At 39.4% G+C, this 12,996-nt stretch overlaps 1 protein-coding gene across 3 annotated transcripts in view; it reads left to right on the top strand.

Moving 5' to 3' along the window:
- LOC129762147 (pyrokinin-1 receptor-like) overlaps positions 1 to 12,218 on the top strand; it is a 164,713-nt gene extending 152,495 nt beyond the window's left edge. For all 3 annotated transcript variants that reach the window (XM_055760141.1, XM_055760139.1, XM_055760140.1), the window contains 3 exons: positions 5,103 to 5,346; positions 5,421 to 5,635; positions 11,009 to 12,218. In XM_055760141.1, the coding sequence (XP_055616116.1) occupies positions 5,103 to 5,346; positions 5,421 to 5,635; positions 11,009 to 11,725 (1,176 nt within the window). In that variant the 3' untranslated portion in view covers positions 11,726 to 12,218. The remainder of the gene's footprint in view (positions 1 to 5,102; positions 5,347 to 5,420; positions 5,636 to 11,008) is intronic.
- Positions 12,219 to 12,996: the final 778 nt, after the last annotated feature.

Below are 12,996 nucleotides of genomic sequence, written 5' to 3'. Positions count from 1 at the left end.
GTATCGTTACATTGACCGTTACATGTCATGTAATATGCACAAATGTATGAGAAATTAACGCTCTCATTTCAACGCCATTTTCACATACTAGCCATTGAAAAATAATAATTTTCTATGTTGCCATACATTGTTAGAGATTGTCCAAACCGATTGGTGCAAAGCTCTCATGAATTAATCGAAAAATTACTGTAAATATACGCTCTAAATTGGAAGATTTTCCATCCATTCTCTCAATATGTTACTGATAGACGTAATCCAACGTCAAAGAATCAATAAATAGATTAAAATCAATGTGAAAATGTCTTGATAGACCGCAAAGATATTTGTATCAATTGATGGGAAATATTTCTACGCATCTATCACAATTGAAAAAAAAACTTTTATAAACCAACAATTGAATAGTTGTAAATATCAAGCAACTTACTGCTTTATCGTTCTCGAGAATCGCGGAAGTTCTTCAAGAAACTAAACGCCTCGCACAAAGGCTTTGTGCCGCGGGCCGAAATGTGCAGAAACAAGGAAGGAGGCATCTTGACGAACGAACGCGAGGTGATCGAAAGGTGGAGGCAGCACTACGATGAACACCTGAACAGCGCGCAGACAGGAGACCTAGACGGCATTGAGAAGGACTACACCGGTGCAATGAACAACGACGACGTACCACCCCCGACGATGGGTGAAGTTAAGGAGGCCATTAATCAGCTCAAGAACCACAAAGCAGCTGGTAAGGATGGCCTCGTAGCGGAGCTCTTCAAGGGAGGTCCGAGAAAACTTGTAGAGTGTATGCACCGGTTGATAGTCAGGATCTGGGACACAGAACAGCTACCGGAGGAGTGGAAGGACGGGGTAATCTGCCCCATCTATAAAAAAGGCGACAAGTTGGATTGTGGGAACTATCGTGCCATCACAATCCTGAATGGTGCCTACAAAATTTTGTCTCAGATCCTCTTCCGCCGCCTATCGCCAATAGTAAGTAGATTTGTGGGAAGTTATCAGGCCGGATTCATGCCCGGTTGCTCGACGACGGACCAGATTTTTACACTGCGGCAGATCCTCCAAAAGTGCCGCGAGTATCAGGTCCCTACACATCACATCTTCGTCGACTTCAAGGCCGCATATGATACAATCGACCGACGACAGCTATGGAGGATCATGGACGAACACGGCTTTCCCCGTAAGCTGACAAGACTGATTCAGGCAACGATGAACGGTGTGCGGTGCAGTGTGCGGATCTCAGATGAGCTGTCGGAATCATTTGAGACTCACAGGGGACTTCGACAAGGCGATGGAATCTCCTGTCTGCTCTTCAACGTGGCGCTGGAAGGTGTTATGCGGAGAGCGGGCTTCAACATGCGGGGCACGATTTTCAACAAGTCTAGTCAGTTTATCTGCTTCGCCGACGACGTGGACATAATCGGAAGAACACATGCGACGGTAGCCGACTTGTATACCCGACTGAAACACGAAGCAGGGCTGATTGGGCTTGGGATCAATGCGTCTAAGTCTAAATACATGCTAGCTGGAGGGACTGATCGCAACAGAGTTCTTCTTGGTAGTAGTGTTGTGATCGACGGCGACGAGCTCGAGGTGGTAGAGGAATTTGTCTACCTTGGCTCGTTGATAACAACTGACAACAACAACAGCCGTGAAATTCGAAGACGCATTGTCAATGGAAGTCGTGCCTACTATGGGCTCCGCAAATCCTTGAGGTCCAACAAACTCCGACCCCGTACGAAGTGTACCATGTACAAATCCCTAATTCGACCGGTTGTTCTCTATGGGCACGAAGCATGGACGAAGCTTGAAGAGGACTCACAAGCGCTTGGAGTTTTCGAACGCCGAGTGCTCAGAACAATATACGGTAGTGTACAGGAAAGCGGAGTATGGAGAAGGAGAATGAACCACGAACTGGCGCAACTCTACGGCGAACCCAGCATCCAGAAAGTCGCCAAGGCTGGACGAGTGCGATGGGCAGGGCATGTTGCAAGATTGCCGGACAGCAGCCCTGCAAAGATGGTGTTCGCATCGAATCCGGTAGGAACAAGAAGGAGAGGAGCCCAGCGAGCGAGGTGGTTGGACCAGGTGGAGCAGGACTTGGCAAGAATCGGTGCAGCCGGGAGTTGGAGAACTGCAGCCATGGATCGGGACTATTGGCGAAAAATTGTGAAGAAGATCTAATCTCTCAATGGGATGTAGTATCATTATAAATAAAAATAAATAAATTAAAAAAAAATATCAAGCAATACCTAAATGCGCTAAGTCCCACGTTTTGATTGGCTCAATTGGTGTTTCTCACAATTACCATTACCGATCATAAAGAGCGACAAAATTAACAGCGAAATACATTTTCAATGCATCAATACTACTTCGATACAATCGTAACTATCCACCGTGCATACATTATATCCAGGGGCAATAAGAAAAATAAGAAAGCGAAACCACCATATAAACATTAGCTTCACTCTAGTCACTCTAGTCTTTTCCTCAACACCAACTTCGTAGGATATTCAACTAAAAATTTACCTACTAACATAAGATATTTGCAAAATTACAGAAGATTTTCTGAAATACTATAAAAAAACCTTTTCGGCACTTTGTAAAAGTCGATGCAAATATTAAAAAAAAAATCGCCAGAAACGAATGTCATGCCAACTCGTCATACTTGAAAAATTCAAAAATGGATTAGACTACTTTTTGAAAAGGGCTAAAGTTTCTTTTTCTTAATTTTTTACGAAAAATTATAACTCAAAAACTGCAATACCTACGAAATGTTGGTCAGAGAATTAAATGTGGGTTATATATTTTCATAAAAAATTTCATTTTCATAAAAAAATACCGAAAAAAATGAGAGAAAAATTTAAATTTTTTAAATATTTTTTTTCTCAGTGTAATTTCACACTGAGAAAAAAAATATTTAAAAAATTTAAATTTTTCTTTTTCTTTAATTCTCAAAAAAAAATTATATGAATAGCCCTTACAATTTCCAACAAGTCATCCATACATCGGAAGATGGGCACTTTCTTAGGGAAAAAGTTTTTCTAACAGAAACTTTTTTTGAAAGAAAACAACTAATCCTAATTTTGTTTAAAGTCAAGATAGCGATATAACGCATTCGACAAAGTTTTAGATGTTGTTAAAACAAGAACTTTCGTCGAGCACGTCAACTTTCTATCTTATATAGTTTCTGGAATATAAGGCTTTTTATGGAGACTCCTAGAACACTCCTCGTAACATTTACGCAAAGAAATCTCGCGTTCGACATGTTGTTGAAGTGTTGCTAAATAGAAAAAAATGTTCAGAATATGTCATTCGCGATAGTTTACACACTAAAATGTTACGAGCGGAACATTATAGTATTTTTTAATGAAAATTTTAAAAAGTTGTTGCTAGAAAAACTTTTCCCCTGTAAATGCGCCCATCTTCCAACGTATGGATGATTTGTTGGAGATTGCATGGGCTATTCATGTATATTTTATTCGGAATTGAAAAATAAAAATTTTCGAAGCATTTTTTTTCAATAATTTTTTATGTTTAAAATTGTTTCGGTATTATAGTATTTGAGTTCTAAGTTTTTGTAAAAAAAATTAAACTTTGTCTCTTTTCAAAAAGTAGTCTAACCTCTTTTCCAATATATATTGCTGCCAATGGACAGTCGAGTTGGTATGAGATTCGTCCAAAGCAAAGCAAGTTAGCTTTGTACAGAATTCACTGGAGCTTCCAAAACTACCTTTGCGATTCTTATTTATCGAATTATCCATCATCATAGACGAGGGGTTATTTTTCATTCGAACAGAAATATCTCTGCGTGAACGGTCCTACAGGAACGTTCTAGCAATGTTTGATAAGATTAATTGAATTGCGTTAAATTACAAAAAAAAAGAAAGAAATCTATTTTTTATTTCTTCCAGATATTTTTGTCCACTATTTCTACACAGAACCCAGATAAAAATGTGTTTGTAAAATATTCCAAAACATGGAAGATCAAGCATTTTTCATTTCAATTATCACCTAAAAATTTAGACTTCGCACTCTGCTCTTCTATTTTTTTTTTTTTTGTATCAATACCTTTGACACTTAGGGGAGATGGGGGTAAGACGGACATATTAAGGAAAACATCAATTGTATCTTTGGAAACTCATGTTTTTAAAAATTTAAACGCAGTTTCTTACAGTTCAATATACAGGTTTTCGAAATAACTGGCCAAATGTTTTATAAAAATGTGTTTTTCCATATTTTTTACTGAAATTAAAACAAGCCGAAAAGTACAACATTTTTGTCGGTGCGGGTATAATGGACATTCCACCGAAAAAGTACAAACATTTTGTTTTGAAAACAATTTGGTCTTTCTTTCATTAACAGATGGCCACTAATTACGTTTGCAAGTGCAATCAAATATCATGGACGAGTCAGCAGAGCGGTTTTATAACGAAATCCGAATTTGTCATTCCGAATGCCGGAAGCTATTTTAGACATGAGAAAATGAGAAAAATTATAAGCCCTTCTAGATGATTTCAATCTAGCATTTTTGTTAGATTATATTTAAGGCATATTTGAAGACCTCCAAAATTTATCGAGTACATAAACTTGAATTTTCAGTTAGTGTCACTCCAAGTGTCCATCTTTCCCGCCAAGTGTCCGTCTTTCCCGACTCAATCTTATTTTTTCAAATATGCCGGACACATACATTTTCCTGAATTTCTGCCTCAACGACAAATTTTATTATGGAAAGAGACCTAGACTATCATTTTATGGTGAGACAGTTATATATTTTTTTGTAAAATTCACGAAAAAAATCAATTTATATTTAAGGTGTCCGTCTTTACCACCCTTTCCCTAATTTCACGAAAGAATGTCGTTCGTGTCGTCAAAGAAGAAGAACTTGGTGCATTAAATACAGCATATCTACCCACGCGGAGCATCTTGAAACTATCCAAAACATGTTTCCATAAGTATGAGAAAATTCTATTACGAACTGCCACGCTTCGCAGTGAGTCAGGCAATCATTTCCAGAGAAGCAAAACTTTTAATGAAAATCTCCGTCTCCATCTCTCTATCTCATTCCCACTCATCGGTACAGTCTGTATTCAATTCACTGCTTTCAGATCAAAAACCGCCACTTTGCGTACGCCTTCGAAGTGTCCAGCTTCCTGTTCTTCGTCGGCCCAATGACAGTCATCGCGGCTCTCTACGTGCTGATCGGAATCAAACTGCGGAAAAGTAAACTGCTGCAAGTCGTCAAGCGGCAGGGGGCGAGCTGCGGCACCGACTGCTCCGGGGTGGTGACATCCGGTGGGATGGGCAGCTCCCGCGGAGTCACCGGTCAGACACGTGTGATACGAATGCTAGGTGAGTACCGTCCCCCGGATTAGATGCGGGCGAATTTCTGATGCTGATGTTTCAATTTTTTTTTCTTCCACCAGTGGCTGTCGTGACAACGTTCTTCTGCTGCTGGGCTCCCTTCCATGCACAGCGACTGATGGCCGTGTATGGGGCGGTAACAAACACGAACAATGTGTTCTTCTTCAAAATCTACACCATTCTGACGTACATCTCCGGTATATTGTACTATATGTCGACCTGCATCAACCCACTGCTGTACCACATCATGAGCCACAAATTCCGAGATGCATCGAGGGTAAGTGTTACGCTCGTACCGGAGCACAACCGGAAATTATTGTCCACACGCTGAATTATAGATTCGACTTGCAGTTTATGCTGCCATTAGTTCTCTGTTTGTCCTTGTCAACTTGGTTTTCTCTAATGAAACTCAATGCATTTAACTTTGACTCCGAAATACCAACTGGAAATATTTCCATTGACGGAATAAGATCAAACGAATAGTTTAGTGCCATCCATGTCCGATCTTGTTTGTGGCGTAATGAACAATTCATCTTATCAAACTCCCATTCAAAGGGGGAAAACCATTGGCCATTTATTAGTTCTTTGGAAAGGTCAACCGAAAACAAAGGAGACGAACTGTCGTTTTCGAGATTGGAATCCAAATGAGCTCTTCAGTTCATCTCTTGCTGGTGGAAAGTTTTCCCACCACGGAAAGCACAGCTTGGGATCAAAATGTGACGGCGCTTTTTCATCTGTGTCACATTTGTCATGACGGGCAAGCGGCAAAGCAGAAAAAAGTAGCATCAACTGGTTCCAATTTAGTGGCGATGATAAGACGCATTTTCTTGGCGAAATTGTTGCTCGATCAAGATATGCTTGGAACAAATGCTTTGACGCGTGTTGTGTTATTATGTTCAGTCTCCAGATCGCGTCAATATAAATATTCAAATGTCCGGAACAATAGGAAATGATGTGGACAGACCGAGGTGCCGTCAACGCGAATAAATTAGTTTCATTACCCAGAAAGTGATTTCTTTCCGCATTAACCAAAATCCAATCAGAAAAACGAATATTGTTTACATAATATAGACTTTCTATCAATCAATCAATGACACAAGTACATATGCTATAGTTTTTAGTTCTTGCAACCAAACCCCGCTACATTAGCAATAAGAAAAACTGATGAAGGTTAGTCCATTTCCATTAATCGAAATGAAACTTATGCTAGTGTATTAAACGTGTATTTCCCATTGTATACAAAGCGACAAAAAATCCGGACAATATCACGATTGGATAAGAGAAAATAAATAACAGCTGAATTCAATAATGAAACAAACGTAAACAAATGAGCTCCCTGTTCATCAGCGCGGTGACCACAATACCCTGAATTCCGGTCACCGAAAAATGTACGAGCAGGGATACCAACCTTCCTGATTTTTCAGGATGTTCCAGACTTTTTGGCACGTTCGCTGATATTCTGACAAGCACCCGTTTCTTCCTGATTTTTCCAAAATAATCCTACTTTTTTTATTTTTACTTTACCACAATGAAAATCAATTACAATGAGTTGATATTCCAATACTCTCCCTACCAAAGTTTTGTTGGTTGGACATTGTCAGGATATTCTTCTTCGATAGCACTGTCGTAGAAACGTAGGAACGTAGTATTACTTAAGTCGTTTTCAATATTTTTTTCTTTACAATTGGCTACAATTGAATGTATTATTGGCGATCTAACGCAAAACGTAAACGATCGGTGAGATATCTGGATTTTGTTTTTGAACTAAGAAAATGATGATGCGGTAACCTAAAACTCAAAATCAAATCACGTATATTTCACTTCCGGACTTTCCAAGGTAGTTCTCACATGCAGAAACCATGCATTTATCAACTTGTTTTTGATTGTGCTCTCGAATTTTCTTTTCTTGGTTCAACCATGGTCAACTTTTATACAATTTCACTACTGAAAGAGGTAAGAAAATAATATGTTACATATAAACTTGCGCAGAATTAAATTTCTTCCAAGCTCATCGCAATCAAATAATTTTTTAAGACTATAAGATTGTGATTTATGGAGAGAACTACAAACCTTCCATAAACTCACATTGCAAAATTTAAAACCATCATCATTTTCACCGCAGCGCCGCCTAGGTGTAGATTTGTACGTTAGATCGCCAATAGGTTTTGAAAAGAAATATGAACGATTGAAAGATACGGAGAAGTAGGGTACGGCGGGGCTAGTTGATCATTTTTGAATAAATTCGGTTATAACTTTGCAGTACGAAATTTTGCGTTAGAATGTTATGTATCACAATGAAGCTTACCAGAGAATCAATTAGATGACATTTTTCTTTTATTTAACGTCTTTATATTTTAGAATAAATTCACCAACTAACCCCACACACGGAGTAAATTGGTCAATAATTGGCGATCTAACGTACAAATCTACACCTAGGCGGCGCTGCGGTGAAAATGATGATGGTTTTAAATTTTGCCATGTGAGGTTATGGAAGGTTTGTAGTTCTTTCCATGAATTACAATGTTATAATCATAAAAGATTATTTGATTGCGATGAGTTTGTAAGAAATTTAATTCTGCGCAATTTTATATATAACATGTTATTTATTTACCTCTTTCAGTAGAGAAAACTATAAAAATGTTGACAATGGTTGAATTAAAGAAGGAAATTCGAGAGCACAATCAAACACAAGTAGAAAAATGTACGATTCCTGCATGTGAGAACTACCGTGGAAAGCCCGGAAGTAAAATATAGGTGATTTGTTTTTGAGTTTTAGGTTACATTAGCATTATTTTCTTAGTTCAAAAACAAAATCCAGATGTCTCACCGATCGTTTACGTTTTGCGTCAGATCGCCAATAGGCATGTTATTTTCGAGCAAATAATTCCCGTTTTTCCATTAGAAGTTTCCTTCATTATAAATTAGTTAATTAAATCGAAACAAAAACAGTTAACTAATATCATGTAGGAAGTAAAAAAAAACAATTTATAAAAATTTCAAATTATCATCGCTGAAAATTAGTCAGACAATCTTTTCTAGCGATTTCGTCTCTCTTCCACTTTGTGTCGAACCAGAGATGCCAGGTTTGAAGACATGTCTTCATTTAGAAAACATTTGATTTTGTGAAGACATTTTGAAGACATTATGAAATATATGAAGACATTTCAGTATGATAGCGTACGTGAATTTAAAAAAAATATTATTCCCATAAAATTCTAACTATTCGCCGAAAATATCGTATAGGGCTTTAGTCTCAGCGAACGGAGCGGTCTGAATGCATATTGTCTCTAGAAGACATTAGTTCATTTGCGCTCGAAAATTCGAATGATTATGACATGAATTTCAAGCAGCTTTCATTTGATTGCTGAAACGTTCCCGTAGGACCTTTCCAATCAGAAATATTTCTGTTCGAATGAAAAATTATCCCTTCGTCTTCGATGATGAATAATTCAATAAGTAATGATCGCACCGCGAACCCGAATTTTTTGCGTGATGTATCCCCTAAACCCATATGAACGTTTCATATTGGACCTGATTCTCGAATACACTTCACGGTGGAAACGAAATAAACGGTACGCCATTGAACTACGTTTTACGAGTTAGTGAAGTGTCGAAGATAATAGTGAGTTTCCAGGCAAATCATTAATGAAAATTAACTTCTTCGTTTCAAACTGGTGTTAAATGTGAATGGAAAACTTTGTTTTCTTCATGTGGTATAATAATCTCATACAAAAATTTCATCTGAAGATAATTTGATATTATAATGATAAGTTTTATTTGATATTATTATGATAAGTTTGAGAATCAGGCCCATCGATACGTTCAACCGTTTTGTTCTAGCCGATCGATCAAACTTTGGAGTAAATTAGAGAAACACTTCATCGCAAACTGTACCAAAACAACAAAACGCTATGCGTACCTTCGTAATGAACGATTCGTAACTTTCGTAACTCTCGATACACACCCAGACAAAAAATGTGTTCATAAAATATTCCACACCTTGAAGTTGAAGCTTCAAAATGATCTATATCCCATCATGATTTTTCAAAGCATTTCAAAAACCACCTGAAAAGTTCGACTTCGCACTCTATTGCTTGTTTTTTTGTTGAGTGTATATTCAAATTTACGATTCCATCTGAATTCGAATGCCGATTTTTTTTGGGGAAAAATAATTGTCGTATTTCTGATCGAAATTTGACGCTTTATTTAACATACTTAAAATGATCCTATTTAAGTCAAATATGCGCCGTTTTGTTCGCAAACTTGTGGCCATTTAGAAGGCAACTTCATTATTTCCCCCTTATAAAACCTCCCCTCTTTATTTGCAAAAAACTCAGACAGCCAGTTTTCGCAAGCCTCTTTAGAGGCCAACTTAGTATCACCAAGAGCGTTTTGCATGGACCAGAAGAGATGATAATTACTTGGAACCAGGTCCGGACTATACGGTGAGTGCAATAGGACATCCCATCCGAGCTTCCGTAGCTTCTGGCGGGTCATCAAAGATGTGTGAGGCCGAGCGTTGTCCTGGTGGAAAACAACACCATTCCTATTGATCATTTCTGGCCGCTTCTGGTCAATCGCCTGCTTCAAACGGTCAAACTGCTCACAGTAGAAAACCGAGTTGAGGGTCTGGCCATAGTTGAGCAGCTCATAGTGGATGATTCCATTCCAACCCCACCAAACACACAGCAAAACCTTCCTGGCCGTCAATCCGGGCTTGGCGATGGTTTGGGCTGGCTCACCGCGCTTCGACCACAGCTTTTTTCGCTTTAGGTTGTCGTACGTGATCCACTTTCCATCACCAGTCACCATCTTCTTCAAAAATGAGTCGAGTTCGTTCTGTTTCAGTAGTGCATCGCAGGCGTTGATTCGGTCCAAAAGATTTTTTTGCGTCAACTCGTGTGGCACCCATACATCCAGCTTTTTTTGGAATCCAATCTTCTGCAAATGGTTCCAAACGGTTTTATGGTCTATACCCAGTTCCTGGCCAATCGAACGAGTGCTCACGACGATTGACCTACCAGTACGGGGTGTATCTTCTACAGCCACTACACCAGAACGAAATCGATCAAACCAACGCTGTGCTGTGCGAATCGTTACAGTATCGGGTCCATAAACTACACGATTTTTTTCGGCCGCCTTCATTGCAGTTTTACCTCGAAAATGCGAAAAATTTCCATATTTTCTACAATTACAAATGAGTTGGTGTGCAAAACTCGAGAAAGGAATCGTTCGATTTGAGCTGTCTTTATTTTATTATGTTTTTATATCAAACATGTATTCCGTGAAACGGACAAACATGTTATTTGTGATTGAAGTGATTGAAGAATCTTGAACGATAATTGTGAATATTATACGAGAATATTATAATGACAAGTTTTGGTAGAAGTACCTACTAGGAAACTTATAGTAAAAGGAAATTGTAAAGGGTAAAGGGAACGTAAACCAACGTTCGTGAAAACGTGTATGTTTGAAAGTATTCATAACAAAAATCCACTCTGCGCGGGACGAAGTTTGCCGGGTCAGCTAGTATACATATAAACATTTAGCACCAATTTATTTTTATCTATTTATAGCGTTCTCCAACAGCATCCTTAACGTCCTTTGAATTATTTTTTTCTAAAATAAAACCTTCATTCCTCCATTCCAGCGCACCCTGAGACTTTGCTGCTACGGAGCCAGCTCGAAGCGGGCGGACGGTCAGAACCACACGTACAGTGCCCTCTCGCGGTACGGCATAACCGGCAATGGTGGTTCCCTCAAGCTTGCCTCCAATCTAACCTACAACAGCGGCACCCATCCAGTCCGTCCGAACTCGGAAGTGCAACTGTGCCACCAGGAGTCCGAAATGTCCCTGCTACGGAGCGACGGAGCGGGCCGATACAGCCAGAAACCCGATTCACACTGCGTCTCGAGCAGCAGCCAGTCCACAATTATCACCACCGTCAGCAATGGGGGACGATCTTCTTCAAACGAGAAAAAACATCCCAACGGCAAACTCAACCATCGCAGTTCGGGCAGCTTTGGGTCGCGGGGCAGCATCCGTATGCAAGCCCTCTCCTCATCCGGGGGAGTTCCTTCCCTGGAGAATGGTGACCCGAGTGGAAAACTGTCCACCATCGCGGAGAAACTTCGCCGCGGAACGAAGAAAGTACTCCAGTTCAGTAAGTCTCCGCCAATGTCCCCCACGATGACGGAGCCGGTGGCTCAAGAGGATAAGCGGCGCTGGCTGCGGAAGAAGGAAAGTGTCGATTCGGTTGACACCAACACGATAAGCAATTCAAGCCTAAAAGAGTACGACGAGGAGGAGTTTTCCAGCGCCGAGCTGGCCAGGTATATGGCCGAAGTTAACAACGAGATTCGTTGAGATTCGGAAATGGTAACCGCGCGTAGATCGACAGGGGCCAAATTTTTATGGTGAAAGGAAAACGAAACAATGCAAGGAACAGTACAAATTTTTCAGAGAAAAACGGAAATGCGGAAGCACAGCACACAGAATAAACCATTAATGTTAGGGGGGAAAACGGTAGTCAGCGATCGCTCGAAAACGGCTCAGGAAAAGTTGCAAGTCTTCGTTGTTGATATGGCCTGCATATAGTGATAAGATGTTAAGATTCTAAGCAGCAATTTCTAGAGGTGTGTTAGATCTTAGGGATATTGCGAAACACTTTATTTATTAATGTTGTTAATTAGACATCAAATGCTCGACAACTGTGAACGCCACGCGGAAGAATACTTTATTTTTATTGAGATATTCAAGTATTTGAATGAATGAAATTTCACCGTAAGCTAGCAGGTTAAATTGTGTTGAGGGTATATAAGGATTCGAAAAATATCATCAATTTCAAAGTATTAATAAAGCTGGTAAAATAATTACATTATATTTACAAAATCAGAGAACATGTTTTTATATGATTTTCAATGGTTTCACATCCCAGATAAGACGTTCTTCTATCTCTCTTGTTCTCAACGATTTCGATTTTTTCGCCACCGTAAATTACGTCATGCCCACGTTACTGATGTCATGCAGTAACTCAATCCTAAACTTTAACCCTTTGTAAGGCCGTGGCAACTATATTGCCACCCACTTAATTCAAAGTAAAACGTAAAATATAGTTTCGATCGTGTTGAATAGACTCGAAATGTCGATTTATACGATAAGATACGATGAAATACCCTATGCAAATCGTTTGTTGCTCTAACTCCACAGCGCGAGCACACTCTAAAAAAATATATAGGAGGTTGTGTCCAAGGCGCCTCTATATATACCAGGTGAAACAATCATATGAAATGCACTTTCAGTCATATTGGAATTGCTGTCGGTATTGTTTACAAATAGCATCAGAACGCTGCCGGCGTCTCTCTACAAACTGCTACAACGCTTATTCGAACGATGCCTACTATGTTCGGCTTTCGTGAATTTATGTGAAACAGAAGGGATGATTTTGTAGAATTTCATTCTCATTTCCACTACTCTCGCATGTGGAAATACAAAAATGGCGTATCCTAGCAATAACAGAACAAACAACCCCCGCTTCACAAACCGTAATCCCCTTCTTATTGAAGTGATGATGTTGCTTCACCTGTTATACATTGATATAAGCGCCTTGGTTGTGTCCAAGACACGACCACATTGTT

The sequence above is a fragment of the Toxorhynchites rutilus genome, chromosome 1, assembly GCF_029784135.1.
Source record: "Toxorhynchites rutilus septentrionalis strain SRP chromosome 1, ASM2978413v1, whole genome shotgun sequence".
Classification (NCBI taxonomy): Eukaryota; Metazoa; Arthropoda; class Insecta; order Diptera; family Culicidae; genus Toxorhynchites; species Toxorhynchites rutilus.
Note: the sequence above shows the minus strand (reverse complement) of the source record. Positions and strands in the feature narration are given on the sequence as shown.